This window comes from Cynocephalus volans, chromosome 3, assembly GCF_027409185.1.
Source record: "Cynocephalus volans isolate mCynVol1 chromosome 3, mCynVol1.pri, whole genome shotgun sequence".
Lineage (NCBI taxonomy): Eukaryota > Metazoa > Chordata > Mammalia > Dermoptera > Cynocephalidae > Cynocephalus > Cynocephalus volans.
In genome coordinates, this window is record NC_084462.1 from 169,797,123 (window position 1) to 169,811,758 (window position 14,636).

The 14,636-nt window shown below is 42.7% G+C and overlaps 1 protein-coding gene across 1 annotated transcript in view; it reads left to right on the top strand.

Annotated features, from left to right (window-relative positions):
* Positions 1 to 9,914: 9,914 nt before the first annotated feature.
* Positions 9,915 to 14,636, top strand: part of KCNK13 (potassium two pore domain channel subfamily K member 13) — an 86,481-nt gene continuing 81,759 nt past the window's right edge. The window contains exon 1 of the mRNA XM_063088295.1: positions 9,915 to 10,248. Coding sequence (XP_062944365.1) covers positions 9,915 to 10,248 — 334 coding nt within the window. The remainder of the gene's footprint in view (positions 10,249 to 14,636) is intronic.

Sequence of the window (14,636 nt, forward strand, 5' to 3'; positions counted from 1 at the left end):
CAGAAAACTTCCCAGGTATAGGGAAAGTCACAGATCCCCAGATTCAGGAAGCCCAAAGATCACCAAACACATTCAACCCAAAAAGGTCCTCTCCAGGACATGTGATAATCAAAGACAGAGAGAATCTTAAAAGCTGAAAAAGAGAAGCAGCAAGTCACTTATAAGGGAGCCCCAATCAGAATAACATCAGACTTTTCATCAGAAACTCTAAAAGCTAGAAAAGAATGAGATGATATATTCAAAATATTAAAGGACAAAAATTGCCAGCCAAGAATACTTTACCCCGCAAGGCTATCCTTCCGAAATGAAGGACAAATAGTATATTTCTCAGACAAACAAAAACTGCAGGAGTTCACTACCACACGACCAGCCCTACAAGAAATTCTCAAGGAAGTATTGGGTTTGATACCACAAAAACAACCATCACTACCGTAAATACACAAGAAAGACCAATACCTACCAGCAAAACAAAAATGCTAACAAAGGAGAGAAAAAATAGTTTATCACCCCAAGAAACCAACAAACATAGAAGACAAACAGAAAATTAGAAAGAAAGGAACAAAAGATACTTAAGACGTCTAAACAGAAATCAGTATAATGCTAGGAGTAAATCAACACCTTTCAATAATAACTCTGAATGTAAAGGGACTAAATTCCCCATTCCAAAGACACAGACTGACTGACTGGATTAAAAAGATGGACCCAACAATATGCCATCTCCGAGAGACTTACTTGACCTGTAAAGACACACATAGACTAAGAGTAAAAGGATGGAAAAAGATATATCATGCAAGTAGAAATGTAAAACGAGCTGGAGTAGCTATTCTTATATCAGATAAAATAGTCTTTAAAGCAAAAACCATTAAAAGAGATAACTATGGCCAATATATAATGATAAAAGGATCTATCCATCAAGAAGACATACAATCATAAATATATATGCGCCTAACGTCAGAGCAGCCAGATTTACAAAGCAAGCACTATTAGATCTAAAAAAAAGAAATAGACACTAACACCATAATAGTGGGGGACCTGAACACCCCAATGTCATCATTGGACAGATCATCTAGGCAAAAAATCAATAGAGAAACACAAGATCTAAAAACAATGCTTTAGACCAATTGGATTTGGCAGATATCTACAGAACATTCCACCCAACAACCTCAGAATATTCATTCTCATCAGCACATGGAACATTCTCCAGGATAGACCACATGTTAGGTCGTAAAGCAAGTCTTAACAAATTCAAAAAGATTAGAATTATTCCATGTATTTTTTCTGATCACAGTGGATTAAAATTAGAAATCAATAATAAATGAAACTCTGAAAACTATACAAACTAGTGGAAATTAAACAACATTCTACTTAATGACATGTGGGTCCAAGAAGAAATTAAACAGAAAATCAAAAAATTTCTTGAAACTAATGAAAACAATGATACATCATACCAAAACCTGTGGGATACTGCAAAAGCAGCTTTAAGGGGGAAATTTATTGCATTAAATGCTTGCTTCAGAAGAATGGAAAGATGGCAAGTGAACAACCTAACACTTCATCTTAAAGATCTAGAAAAACAAGAACAATCCAAACCTAAAGTTAGCAGACGGAAAGAAATCATTAAGATCAGAGCAGAACTTAATGAAATTGAAACCCAAAAAACAATACAAAAGATCAATGAGTCAAAAAGTTGGTTTTTTGAAAAGATAAATAAAATTGGTAAACCATTAACATGGCTAACAAAAAAAAGAAAGAAGATTCAAATAACAAAAATTAGAAATGAAAAAGGTGATATTACAACTGATTCATCTGAAATACAAGGAATCATTCGAGACTACTATAAACAACTATACACCAACAAGTTTGAAAATCTGGAGGAAATGGATAAATTTCTGGGTGCATACAAATTACCAAAACTGAGCCTAGAAGATATAGAAAATCTGAACAGACCAATAACAATAAAAGAGATTGAAGTTGTTATCAGAAGGCTCCCAACAAAGAAAAGCCCACGACCGGATGGATTCACTGCAGAGTTCTATCAATTCTTCGAAGAGGAACTGATACCAATTCTCTACAAACTATTCCAAAAGATTGAAACAGAGGACTTTCTCCCAAATTCATTCTATGAGGCAAATATCACCCTGATACCAAAACCAGACAAAGATGCATCAAAAATAGAAAACTACAGGCCAATATCCTTGATGAATATAGATGCAAAAATCCTCAATAAAATACTAGCTAACAGAATACAGCAACACATAGACAAAATTATCCACCATGATCCAGTGGGATTCATCCCAGGGATGCAAGTTTGGTTCAACATATGCAAATCAATAAATGTGATACACGATGTTAATAAAAGCAAAGACAAAAAGCACATGATCATCTCTATTGATGCTGAAAAAGCATTTGACAAAATTCAACATCCTTTCATGATAAAGACTCTACAAGTTAGGCAAAGATGGAAAGTATCTCAACATAATTAAAGCCATATATGATAAGCCCACTGCCAATATCATCCTGAATGGGGAAAAGCTGAAAGCTTTACCCTTAAAAACAGGAAGTAGACGAGGATGCCCACTCACCATTCCTATTGAACATAGTGTTGGAAGTACTAGCCAGAGCAATCAGAGAAGAAAAGGAAATAAAGGGCATCCAGATTGGAAAGGATGAAGTCAAGCTGTCCCTTTTTGCAGATGATATGATCCTATAAATTGAACAGCCTAAAGCTTCTATGTAAAAGCTCCTATAGTTGATAAACAACTTCAGCAAAGTTGCAGGGTACAAAATCAACACACAAAAATCAGTAGCATTTCTATATTCCACCAGTAAACATGCAGAAAAAGAAATCAGGAAAGCTAGCCCATTTACAATAGCCACCAAAAAAAAAATTATTTAGGAATAAAGCTGACCAAAGATGTGAAAAATCTCTATGAAGAGAATTACAAACCACTGTTGAGAGAAATTAAAGGGAATGATATCCCATGCTCTTGAATTGGAACAGTTAACATTGTGAAAATGTCCATGTTACCCAAAGTGATGTACAAATTCAATGCAATCCCCATCAAAATTCCAATGACATTTTTCTCTGAGAGGGAAAAAGCTATCCAGACATTAATATGGAACAACAAAAGACCACGCATAGCCAAAGCAATCCTGAGCAAAAAAAAATAAAGCTGGAGGCATAACACTACCTGACTTTAAACTATATTACAAAGCTATAATAACCAAAACACAGCATGGTACTGGCATAAAAACAGACACACGGATCAATGGAACAGAACAGAGAACCCAGAATTTAACCCATATGCCTACAGCCATCTGATCTTTGACAAAGGTAGCAAGTCTATATACTGGGGGAAAGACTGCCTTTTCAACAAATGGTGCTGAGAAAACTGGATAATCATATGTAGGAGAATGAAACTAGGACCCATATCTTTCACCATATACCAAAATCAACTCAAAATGGATTAAAGAATTAAATATACACCCTGAAACAATAAAATTCCTTAAAGAAAACATAGGGGAAATGCTCCAGGAAATAGGAGTGGGTACAGAATTCATGAATAGGACCCAAAAAGCACAGGCAACTAAAGGTAAAGTAAACAAATGGGATTATATCAAACTAAAAAGCTTCTGCACAGTAAAAGAAACAATCAACAGAGTAAAAAAACAACCAACAGAGTGGGAGAAAATATTTGCTAACTATACATCTGACAAAAGATTAATTTCCAGAATATACAAGGAATTCAAACAACTTTACAACCATAAAACAACCCAATTAAAAAATGGACAAAGGAGCTGAACAGACATTTCTCAAAGGAAGATATACGAATGGCCAACAGACACATGAACAAGTGCTCAATATCACTCAGCATCTGGGAAATGCAAATCAAAACCACACTGAGATAACATCTCACTCCAGTTAGGATGGCTAACATCCAAAAGACTGAGAATGATAAGTGCTAGAGAGGTTGTGGAGAAAAAGGAACTATTATCCACTGTTGGTGGAGCTGCAAAATGGTGCAGCCTTTATGGAAAATGATATGGAGGTTCCTCAAACAATTACAGATAGATCTACCATATGACCCAGCTATCCCACTCCTGGGAATATACCCAGAAGAAAGGAAATCATCATGCCAAAGGGATACCTGTACTCCAATGTTTATTACGGCTCTATATACAATAGCCAAGAGCTGGAATCAGCCGAAATGTCCATCATATGATGAGTGGATAAGGAAACTGTGGTATAGCTACACAATGGAATACTACTCTGCTATAAAAAAGAATGAAATACTACCATTCACAACAACATGGATGAACTTACAGAAAATTATATTAAGTGAAACAAGTCAGGCACAGAAAGAGAAATACCACATGTTCTCACTTATTTGTGGGAGCTAAAAATTAGTAAATAAATAAACACAAAAACAAAGAGTGGGGGGAAGAAGACAGAATAACCACAAAAATTCCTTGAACTATTTAAGCCAAGTGCACAGATACAATGTGTGGGGGGTGGGGGTGGAGAGGAACAGGTAAAGGGGCATGAAAATCAAGTACAATGTATTTTGAGAAGTTAAATTAAATTAAATTTTAAAAAAAACAAAGGATAATAAACAAAAATTAATTACTCTGACCTTGTAGAACACTACACCCAACAACTACAGAATGCACATTCTTTTCAAGTACATATGGTACATTCACTAAGATACGGTGACCTGGCTGGACTGTAAAACAGGTCTCAATAAACTTAGAAAGATTGGAAAACATACCAAATATTCTCTGACTGAATTGGAAATAAGTTAGAAGTAATTTCTTTTTTAAAAACCAGTTATTTGGAAATTAAGTGACATGCTTCTAAATAATTCATGGGCCAAAGAAGAAAAAAGAAAAATTAGAAAATAGTTTGAATGAGATGATATGAAAATATGAGGGTACTTCAGAAAATTCATGGAAAAATATTATTAAAAGATAATATGAATCTTTCCATGAACTTTTCTTTTTTTTTTTTTTTTAAAAGATGACCGGTAAGGGGATCTTAACCCTTGACTTGGTGTTGTCAGCACCACGCTCACGCCAGTGAGCAAACCGGCCATCCCTATATGGGATCCGAACCCGCGGCCTCGGCACTCCCAGCGCCACACTCTCCCGAGTGAGCCACGGGCTCAGCCCTCCATGAACTTTTCAAAGTATCCTCATACAACATACCAAAATTTTTAGGATGTAGCTAGTACTGAGCTAATAGGGAAATTTAAAGCCTTAAAATGCTGGCATTAGCAACGAAGAAAGGTCTAAAATCAGTGATCTGAAAACTCCACCATAAGTAGCTAAAAAAAAAAAAGAAGTAGAAGAATAAAAATAATAAAGAGTGGAATTTATCCTAGAAATGTAAGGTTGGCTTAACGTTAGAAAAGCAATCAATGAAATTCAACATATTAACAAAATAAAGGAGAAAACTATATAATCATTTCAACTGGTGCAGAGGAAGCATCTGACAAAATTCAGCATCCTTTTATGCTTTATTTAAAACAAGAAACAAAAAGAAACTTCCTCAACCTCATAAAGGGTATCTATGAAAAACCCACAGCTAACACCGTACTTAATGACTATACATTGAAGACTTTCCCCTAAGATCATGATCGAGACAAGGATATCTGCTCCCACTTCTTCTATTCAGTAATGTGCTGAGGTCCTAGCCATTGCACTAAGACAAGAGAAAAAAAAGAAAGACACAAAACTCTATTTCAGATGACATGATTATTTACATAGAGACTTCTAAAGGAATTTTTAAAAACAACTGCTACAACTATGGGTAAATTTAGCAAGGTTGTGGGATATAAGTTAATTTGCAAAAATCATATTTTTGAATACTACACTAAACAATTGAAAAATAAAATTTTGAAATTCCATTTACAATAATATCAAAAGCATAAAATACTTTAGAATGAATTTACAAAAGATTGCAAGATTTCTGTACTAAAATTTGCTAAGACTGAGATAAATGGAGGGATATACCTCATTCATGAATTGTCAAGATATTCTCCCCAAAATAGATTCAACACAATCCTTTTTTTTTTTAAATTGAAACATAATTGATTATACATATCTATGGGGAACAGCATTGAATATCAATACCTGTGTGTAATATATCAACACAGTCTCCCAAATAAGATCCTACAAAGCCTTTTCTGATAAAATTAACAAGCTGATTCTATGATTTCTTAAAATGGAAATGTAAAGCTTTTATAATATCCAAAGAAATATTGAAAAGGAAGAGCAAAATTGGAGGACTCACACTTCCTGATTTCAAGACTTAGTATGAAGCAACAAGTAATCTGAATACTGTGGTTATTAACATAAAGACAAACAAATAGATAATGAACAAAATACAGATCCCTGGAATAAATTCATTCATATTGTGTTTTCAACACATGGCATTGGAATAACTGGATATCCACATAGACAAAATGAACCTTGACTCTTAACTCACACCGTACAGAAACTTAGAATGGATCATAGGCCCAAATGTGAAAGCAGAAACTATAAAATTTCAGGGGCAGGAGACAGAAAACGTATGTGATCTTGAAGGAGGTAATGATTTTTTAATAAACAAAGGGCACCAAATATAAAAGATTGATACATTGGGCTTTGCCAAAATTAAAAAATCTGTCAGAAAACATGCCAAAAAAAAAAAAAAGTATTAGAGTGCTTCAGAAAGTTTGTGGAAAAATAGAATTAGAAGATAATACAAATCTTTCTATGAATTTTTTGAAGACCCCTCAGATTTAAGAAAATAAATACACAAGCCCAAGTAGAAAATATTTGCAAGATTCAAGTATGTATCTGAGAAAGGACTGCCATGACGGATACGTAAAAAATCCCTTAAACTCAATAGCTGAGAAACCAATTTTTTTAATGGGCAAAATATTTCAACAGAAGATATACAAATGGCCATCAAGCACATTAGACATGAGGGAAATGCAAATTAAAACCACAATGAGATATCTCATGCTTGTACATCCAGCACTATATTTAAATTTAAATGATTGATACTGCCAAATGTTCACAAGGAAATGGCACATCCAGAACTACTGTACATTGTTGGTTAGTACAACTACTTCACAAAAATGTCAGGCAGTTTCTTATAAAATAAATACCGTATGACCCAGCACTTCCATTCCTAGGGTATTTACCCAAGAGATATGAAAACATATCCACAAACAGTTGGACAAAAATGTTCCTAACAGTTTTATCTATGATAACTAAAATTTTCTAACAGCTCTGGTTTCTATCAATATGAAGAGAATGAATAAATAGTCTATGGTATATCCAAACAGTGAAAAACTAGCAATAAAAAGGAACAAATAGACATATTACATGGATAAATCTCAAGAATATAATGCTTTACACAAAAGAATACCTAACAGTGGTTCCATTTATATGGCAATCTAGATCAGGCAAAACTAAGTTCTAGAAAGGCAAACATAGTCCACAGTAGAAAAAAAATCAGGATAGTTTCCCCTGGAGGGAAGTGTGTGGATTTACTGGGAGCTCTGACTGGTTGGTGATGTTTGGTTAATAGGTTGGATAGGTAGGTGTTTGGTTTGCAAAGATGTACACATTTGTCAGAACTCATCTAACGATACACTTAAGATTTGTGTATTTCATTGTATGTACATTTTACCCCCAAAGGAAAAATAAATAAATAAATATTGAACTCTAGGTAATGATAGGCAGGCAGAAGTACAGAAGTTTGGGGACAGAAGTGTTCCGGTCTACAATTTTCTTTAAAAAGCATCCAAACAAAATGAGTTGATGGATGGAAAGAGAGACAGATGAAATAAAACAAGTATAGTAAAATGTTAATTGTAGTATTTAGGTGGTGGGCAGATATGAGTGTTCACTATAAGATTCTTTCAACTTTTTGGTATCTTTGAACTTTTTTATGATAAAACGGGAAAAAGATAATTGCAGCACTGACCCTGGGTGTATACACGTGCCCTATACTTGCTAACCCCTAAAGTTCTTGCCCCCAGCAGGCTAGACAAAAGAGGAGTATTGGGGAGTGAATAATGGAGCTGAGAGGAACACTAGTACCCTCAGGGTTTCTGATGAAACTCTCCAGAGCTGTTTCTTTATTTGAAGTCACTTGGTTTTACTGCACAGGGCTGCAAGCCCTTCTGTCTCTGCTCCTGATGAGTATAGGTGGCTGTGTGCGGCTCTGAGCCTGGGACGCTCTCTTGGAAGGCGGGGAAATTGTTAGTTGGAAGATGTCCGTGTATCCATTCCTTTACGCATCCATATTCACTCCCACGTACCCCGGGCGGGTGATTCCCGAGGGGCGGGGATCGGTGTGTGGGTGGGTGGGTTGCTGTGCACGCGGGTGGGGGGAGATGTGTCTGAGGTGGCAGAGCGCCCTCTCGTGGCCCCAGAGGAGCCCAGGCAGGCTGGCTAAGCCCCAGACCTGCCTTTTCCGCACCCTCTCCCCGCATCCGCGCCTGGAGTGGTAGCGCGGCAGCCCCGAGGTTGGCCCGCCGAGCCGGCGCGCGGAGACCAGCGCAGGGGGCGGCCCCGCGCGTCCAGGAGGCGGGCGACGGGGTGGAGTCGCCGCCGCTGGCAGCCCCGCGGCTCCACCTGTTGCAGCGTTGGAGTGCGACCGCCTGGGAAGGCAGCGCTCGGCACGGACCTCTGCTCCCCGCGCAGGGCCGCGGCTATAGACGGAGGCCCGGGGGACAGTCCCGACGGCGCAGCGCGGAGGGGGCGCTCCCCGGGAGGTGAGACCTGAGCGCGACCGCGGGGCCAGCGCCCCTACAAGGCGGGGCCTCGGGGAGGGGACCCCGGCGGTGTGCTGGAGAGCCTTGCAGCTGGTCTGCATGGTGGGTAACATTCTGCGCCGAGCCCGTGTCCGCGGAAAAACTCTAGAGCGCACCGGCGCAACGAAGCCCGGGTGGAGGAGGTGGAACTCTCCAGGGTCACGTTCTCCTGGCCTCAGGGCCCCTCCAGTTTCCCTGTCCTTGGCCACCTCTCTGGAAGCTGGGCAGGCTCGTAGCGCACGCTTCGTCGCTGCCCAGCAGACACGTGGGGGCAGAGGACGCCCCCATGCAGGACCCAGAGGCCAAGGGTGCGCTGGCGGAGGCAAGGCGAGGGAGGCTGCCCGGGGGAAGATTCTCCTAACTTGCTTCGCTCCAACCTCCCTCTCTGGTCTCCTCTCCAGCCTGTCCACCCTCCGGATGCCGCGCAGCGTGGGTGGGGGCAGCTCCGCACAGTCCCTCTGTGCGCCCGCCCCGGACCCGCTTCAACTTCTCAGCCCCAGCAACTGGGTCGGTGACTCTCAAGGCCAGAGGCTTGGCGCGACACCGCGACTAGGACGCACCACCGAGGATCTCTCTGGGGAGGCACCTCCAAAGCCGGCAGAGTGACATCCCGCGTCCTAGCCGTCGGTGGCTTGAGAAGCGATGGTTGAAGAAACCGAGACCCCGGGGCTCCACTTACCCGCAGAGCTCCGGGCCCCCCGACCTTCATTTCGGCGGAAATTCGAGTCCGCTCGAGTTTGCCCTGAGGACGCGCCACGCCCCCTCCCCAATCTGAGCCTGGCAGGGCGCTGGGTGGAAATAGCGCCCGCATCCTTGTGCCAAGCAGAAGTGCCTGGTCACTTGGACCTTCAGTGTTAAGGAGAACTCCAAGGCGGGGAGGGGCGGGGGGGTAACGGCGACAAAGCGGATTTGAAACTGAGAGTCGAGACGGACGTGGGGAGCTGGCGCCGAGGCAGCGGCCCGGGGAACCGCGTGGCCTGGGGGAGTGCCCGGCGGTCACGGGCGAGCCGGCCATGGGGCGTCCGGGGGCGGGCTGAGCCCGGGACCCAGCTGCCACCTCCCCGGCGGCGTGGGCGAAGCGGGGCTGCCCCCGGGAGCCAGGCCATGGCCGGCCGGGGTTTCAGCGGCGGCCCGGGCCACCTGAACGAGGACAACGCGCGCTTCCTGCTGCTGGCGGCGCTCATCGTGCTCTACCTGCTGGGCGGCGCCGCCGTCTTCTCGGCGCTGGAGCGGGCGCACGAGCGCCAGGCCAAGCAGCGCTGGGAGGAGCGCCTGGCCAACTTCAGCCGCGGCCACAACCTGAGCCGCCACGAGCTGCGCGGCTTCCTCCGCCACTACGAGGAGGCCACCAGGGCCGGCATCCGCGTGGACAACGTCCGCCCGCGCTGGGACTTCACCGGCGCCTTCTACTTCGTGGGCACCGTCGTGTCCACCATAGGTAAGTGTGCCGGCCCGACCTGCTGGCACCCTCCGGTGGCCTCCACCCCGCACTGGGCGGGACCAGGCCTCAGCCTTCCATTCATCCACCTGCGCGCCCAGCGTCGCTCCACCGGTGTGAACGGGTGCCCAGTCAGCAGGGGGCATGGGCGTCCTGCTCCTGGAAATGTGGCCCATGACCTGGCAGCGTCAGCATCACCTGAGAGCCCGCTAGAAACACAGTCTCGGTCCCCTCCCCAGACCGCCTGAGTCAGAATCTGCGTGTTAACGAAGTCCCGAGGGGATCTGCCTGATCTTTACATTGGACAGACTCTGCTCTAGGAGATTTTCAATCTAGTTTAAGGAGACAGGGCTTGAGTTCCCGGAGCTTCGGGGAGAGAGCTTACCAATAGGGACAGGAAGTTCTGACCTTTACTAAGAACTGTGCACAAGCCACTGGTCAGAAGGGATGCAAATTTAAATAGACTGTCCCTGCTTCAAACTTACAGAGGGAAAATCAGGTAGAATACCAGACTGGAAGTAAGGAGGCAAAAGTGCTAATGAGATTCAAAGGATGGAAAGTGTTTCCTACCAGGAAGAAGGAGGAAGAAGTGACCCCTGGGCTGAACCAGTTCATGTTAGGCATGAACGGGGTTTGGGGACAAAAATGCTTTGCTGTCTGATCTAATTGTGGTAGTGGGAGGAAGGTTAGGAAGGTCTGCTGGCTAATGGGATGAAGGAGAACCTGTACTGCCGAACTAAGGAGCTAGAACTTACCTAGGGGCAATTGGGAGCCACTGAGAGTATTTGAACAAGAGTGTGGCACGACTACAGTCAGTTAGGCCTGTGTTACCCAGCACAAGGAAAAGAAGAATCTTTACACCACCACACTAAAGATTGTTCACCCTTGAAGCATAATGAAGCATAATGATAACGGAGTTGTGAAGATGCTGTAGAAATTTTGAGGAAAAAGGAGAGCTAGAGCGGGAAGGGTGCTTTGGAAAGCTAGGCAGAGAGAAAGGAAGTGGCATCCAAGCTGCCAGAGCACCGAGAGCAGCCACAGAGGCTCACAGTGGCACTCAGTACAAGGTGCTCTCTGGAAGAGCTTGTCACAGAGGCAGGGTGACAAGGTGAACCTTGAAGCTCCCGCGCGTGGTTGTGTTATGTAGACATTCTGCCAGGAGAAGGAGCACAAAGTGCAGAAGAGATCAACGTCAGGCCTGATGCATCAGGAAAGGTTCCCCAAGGTTAGTGTAGGCCCCCAGGCTTCAGCTGGCGAGTAGGAGGCGAGGCAGTGAGGACCAGCATGATCAGGGACACGCAGACTTGATCTCAAGTGCTTTGTGCTCAACTGCCCAGCTTACAACCCCCATCCTATCCCAGGTGACCCTGCCTGTCAGCAGGCCATGATGGCTCCACAATAACTGGGTATGTGGCAGGAAAAACCCTCATGGCGTTTTTCACGATGACCAGACTTGGTGCTCTGAGGGGGATGGAGTGATACCCGCCACGTTCTCTGCCCCAGCCCACGTTCTCTGCCCCAGCCCACGTTCTCTGCCCCAGCCTACGTTCTCTGCCCCAGCCCACGTTCTCTGCTGGACTGTCTTAGCAGTATTGCACAGTCCCTCCCCACATCACCTCCCAGATCTCAGAAGACAGTTCCAGAATGTCTATGTAGGGAGACTGGGGGTGAACAAACTGACCAGGAGGTGTCGCTTTGGAACTTACCTTGAATCTGCTGAGTTTTTGTAGCAAGTACAGGATTTTAATTTAGATGGAATGATTATTTGGAGTGATTTTGATGGACAACTGAGGGGCCAAATCCTCCCGACCATCCTCACAAACGAGCTGTTGGTGCAGCTCGTGGACATGAGGTGGAAGGAGCAGAGTCTGTGTAAGGTCTGGTGAACAGGCAGTGGGAGCTGAGGACGTCATGGGTAGCTGGGCAGTAGGAACACGGGCTTTGAGATGCAAATATGATAATGTGGCATGGTGGACTAGAACAAAACCTGAACTCAGCCTGCAGTTGGAGCTTCTGGTCCCACCTCTGAATGTTGGGCAAGTTCTTAACCATTTTGAGCCCATCCTTCTCATCCAAGGTGTCTACAAAGTGCCCGCCATGGTATCCAGCACGACAAGTAGCTGTTCGGTAAATGTTAATCCTGCCTCCTGCCCACTCCCTCCCCCAATCCTGCCCATCTTGCAGGGTGAGGGACAGTGAGCTCAGTTAAAAAGTACAAAGCATTCTATAAATGTGGGCTTATTTTTACTTTCTCATTTCTAGCATTCCTTCTGCATTGTTTCATTAGTTGCTGTTGTAATAATGGCACTTGCTACCCCTTATTAGGCACATGTTGTGACTATGATTATTATGTAAGTGTGTGATGCAGCTTATTGCCACGTGACGTTCACACTTGGTTTCAGTCAACACGTTCCTGGAGGAAGGCGTGATTATCCCCATTTTATAAAATAAAGTATAAAGAAAATAATTAAGCCATCTATAATGATGATACCCAAACTAACCATAACAATGCATATTATCGGTGCATTCCTTTCTAGTCTTTTTTTCCCTATGCATGCACTTACATACACGTTTTTTTAAAATTAGCATCATATTCTATAAACCATTTATATTTTGTGGTTTTTTATTGTAACATTATTTATGGGCAAATCTTGTTTGCTTGTTTGTTTGTTGTTTTTGGTGGGATCCAAACCCTTGACATTGGTGTTATAATACCGCTCTCTAACCAACGGAGCAAACTGGCCAGCCCTTTTATTGTAACATTACTTGATAGTGTATTTCTTCTAAAAATTAATTCCACCATGCTTTATTCTGCAAAGACTTTGAGGTAGCAGACAAGAAGAAAGTGCGTAGTAAAATAATCATAACATGTAAATAAAACTTCAGAGCCAGGAAAAAGAACAGAAAAATGGAAAGCAAATAGAGCTACGAAGTTCCTAGAGAGGAGCTTTGTCTTAGTTTGGGTTCCCTCAGGAGCAGACCTCGAGCCAAGCATGAGGGTACAAGCAGTTTATTGGGAGGTGCAAGGGATACAGGCAGGTGAAGAAGGAAGAAAACAAGGAAGGAAAGTAGGTCGAATTAGGGTATGCTGCTAAGGCAGGCTCCCTAGTGGGCCACTGGTACTTAATCACAAGTGGGAGCTTGCAAACAGTCCAAAGCTCATAACCCAGAATTATCCCAGGCAAGGAAGCTGGGGTATTTATACACCCACACCTATCAGTGATTGGTAAAAAGCTGTCTGGGGAGGAGTGGGAGAGGGAGCACTGGGATGTAATTCCCAGGAACTTCTAGCCTGATTTTCATGGACAGCCCAAGGGTAGCCCTCTGACAAAGACATAGGCACTGGCCATTGGAAGTAAGGCTAGTGTGCCCAGATGTGGTTCAGAGATCCCAAGAAGTGTGGACGGAGCCCCTTAACAATGACCGTTCAAGCTTCAAGTTTGGTTGCAAGCTTCACCGCACATAGAGTCCTGATGATACTAGAATTCTTATTATCAGAAAGGAGAAAGTATAAACGTTTTCCCAGTACCTAAGTCTTAAAAATATATCCCTCTTGGGATTTTGCATAGGGATATTGCATAAGACAGTAGATGATGTCTACAAACGATATTTTCCTGGAAAATGCAACTGAAGATGTCACACGACTGTTACCTATTTGAGACCTTTGATTTAAAAGTCAAAGCTGAGTGGAAAGCAGTTTGGCAGTTTCTCAAAAGGTTAAACGTAGAATTATCACAGGACCTAGCAATTCCACACCTAGGTATATATCAAGAAAAATTGAAAGTGGGGACACGAACAGATACTTGTACACCAGTGTTCATGGTAGCATTCTTCACAATAACCGAAATGTGGAAACAACCCAAGTGTCCATCAACAGATGAACAGATAAATAAAATGTGGTGTATACGTACAATGGAATATTATTTTCAGCCATAAAGAGGAATGGAATTTTGATATATGCTACAACATAGATGGACTTAAAAAACAATTTATACATAGTAAAATAGCCAGGACAAATATTGTATGATTCCTAGAATAGGTAAATTCATAGAGACAAAGTAAAATAGAAATTACCAGAGGCTAAGAGAAGGAGAGATGGGGGAGTTGTCATTTAATAGGTAGAGTTTCAGTTTGGGATGATGAAAAAGTTTTGGGTATAGATAGTTGGAAATCACTATTTCACAATATAAAGTCATCAAAGAAGATGAACAGGCATTCAGAAAGAGTAAAAATATCCCAAGACTACATTAATAGATGTCACATGTGTGTCAAGATTTAAATCACATATTGAATGGGCACTTTGCATTTTACAAGGCATTTGCGTGCAACCCTTATGATATAAGCAGGGAGGTTGTTATTAATTCCATTTGCAAAGAAGGAAACTGAGG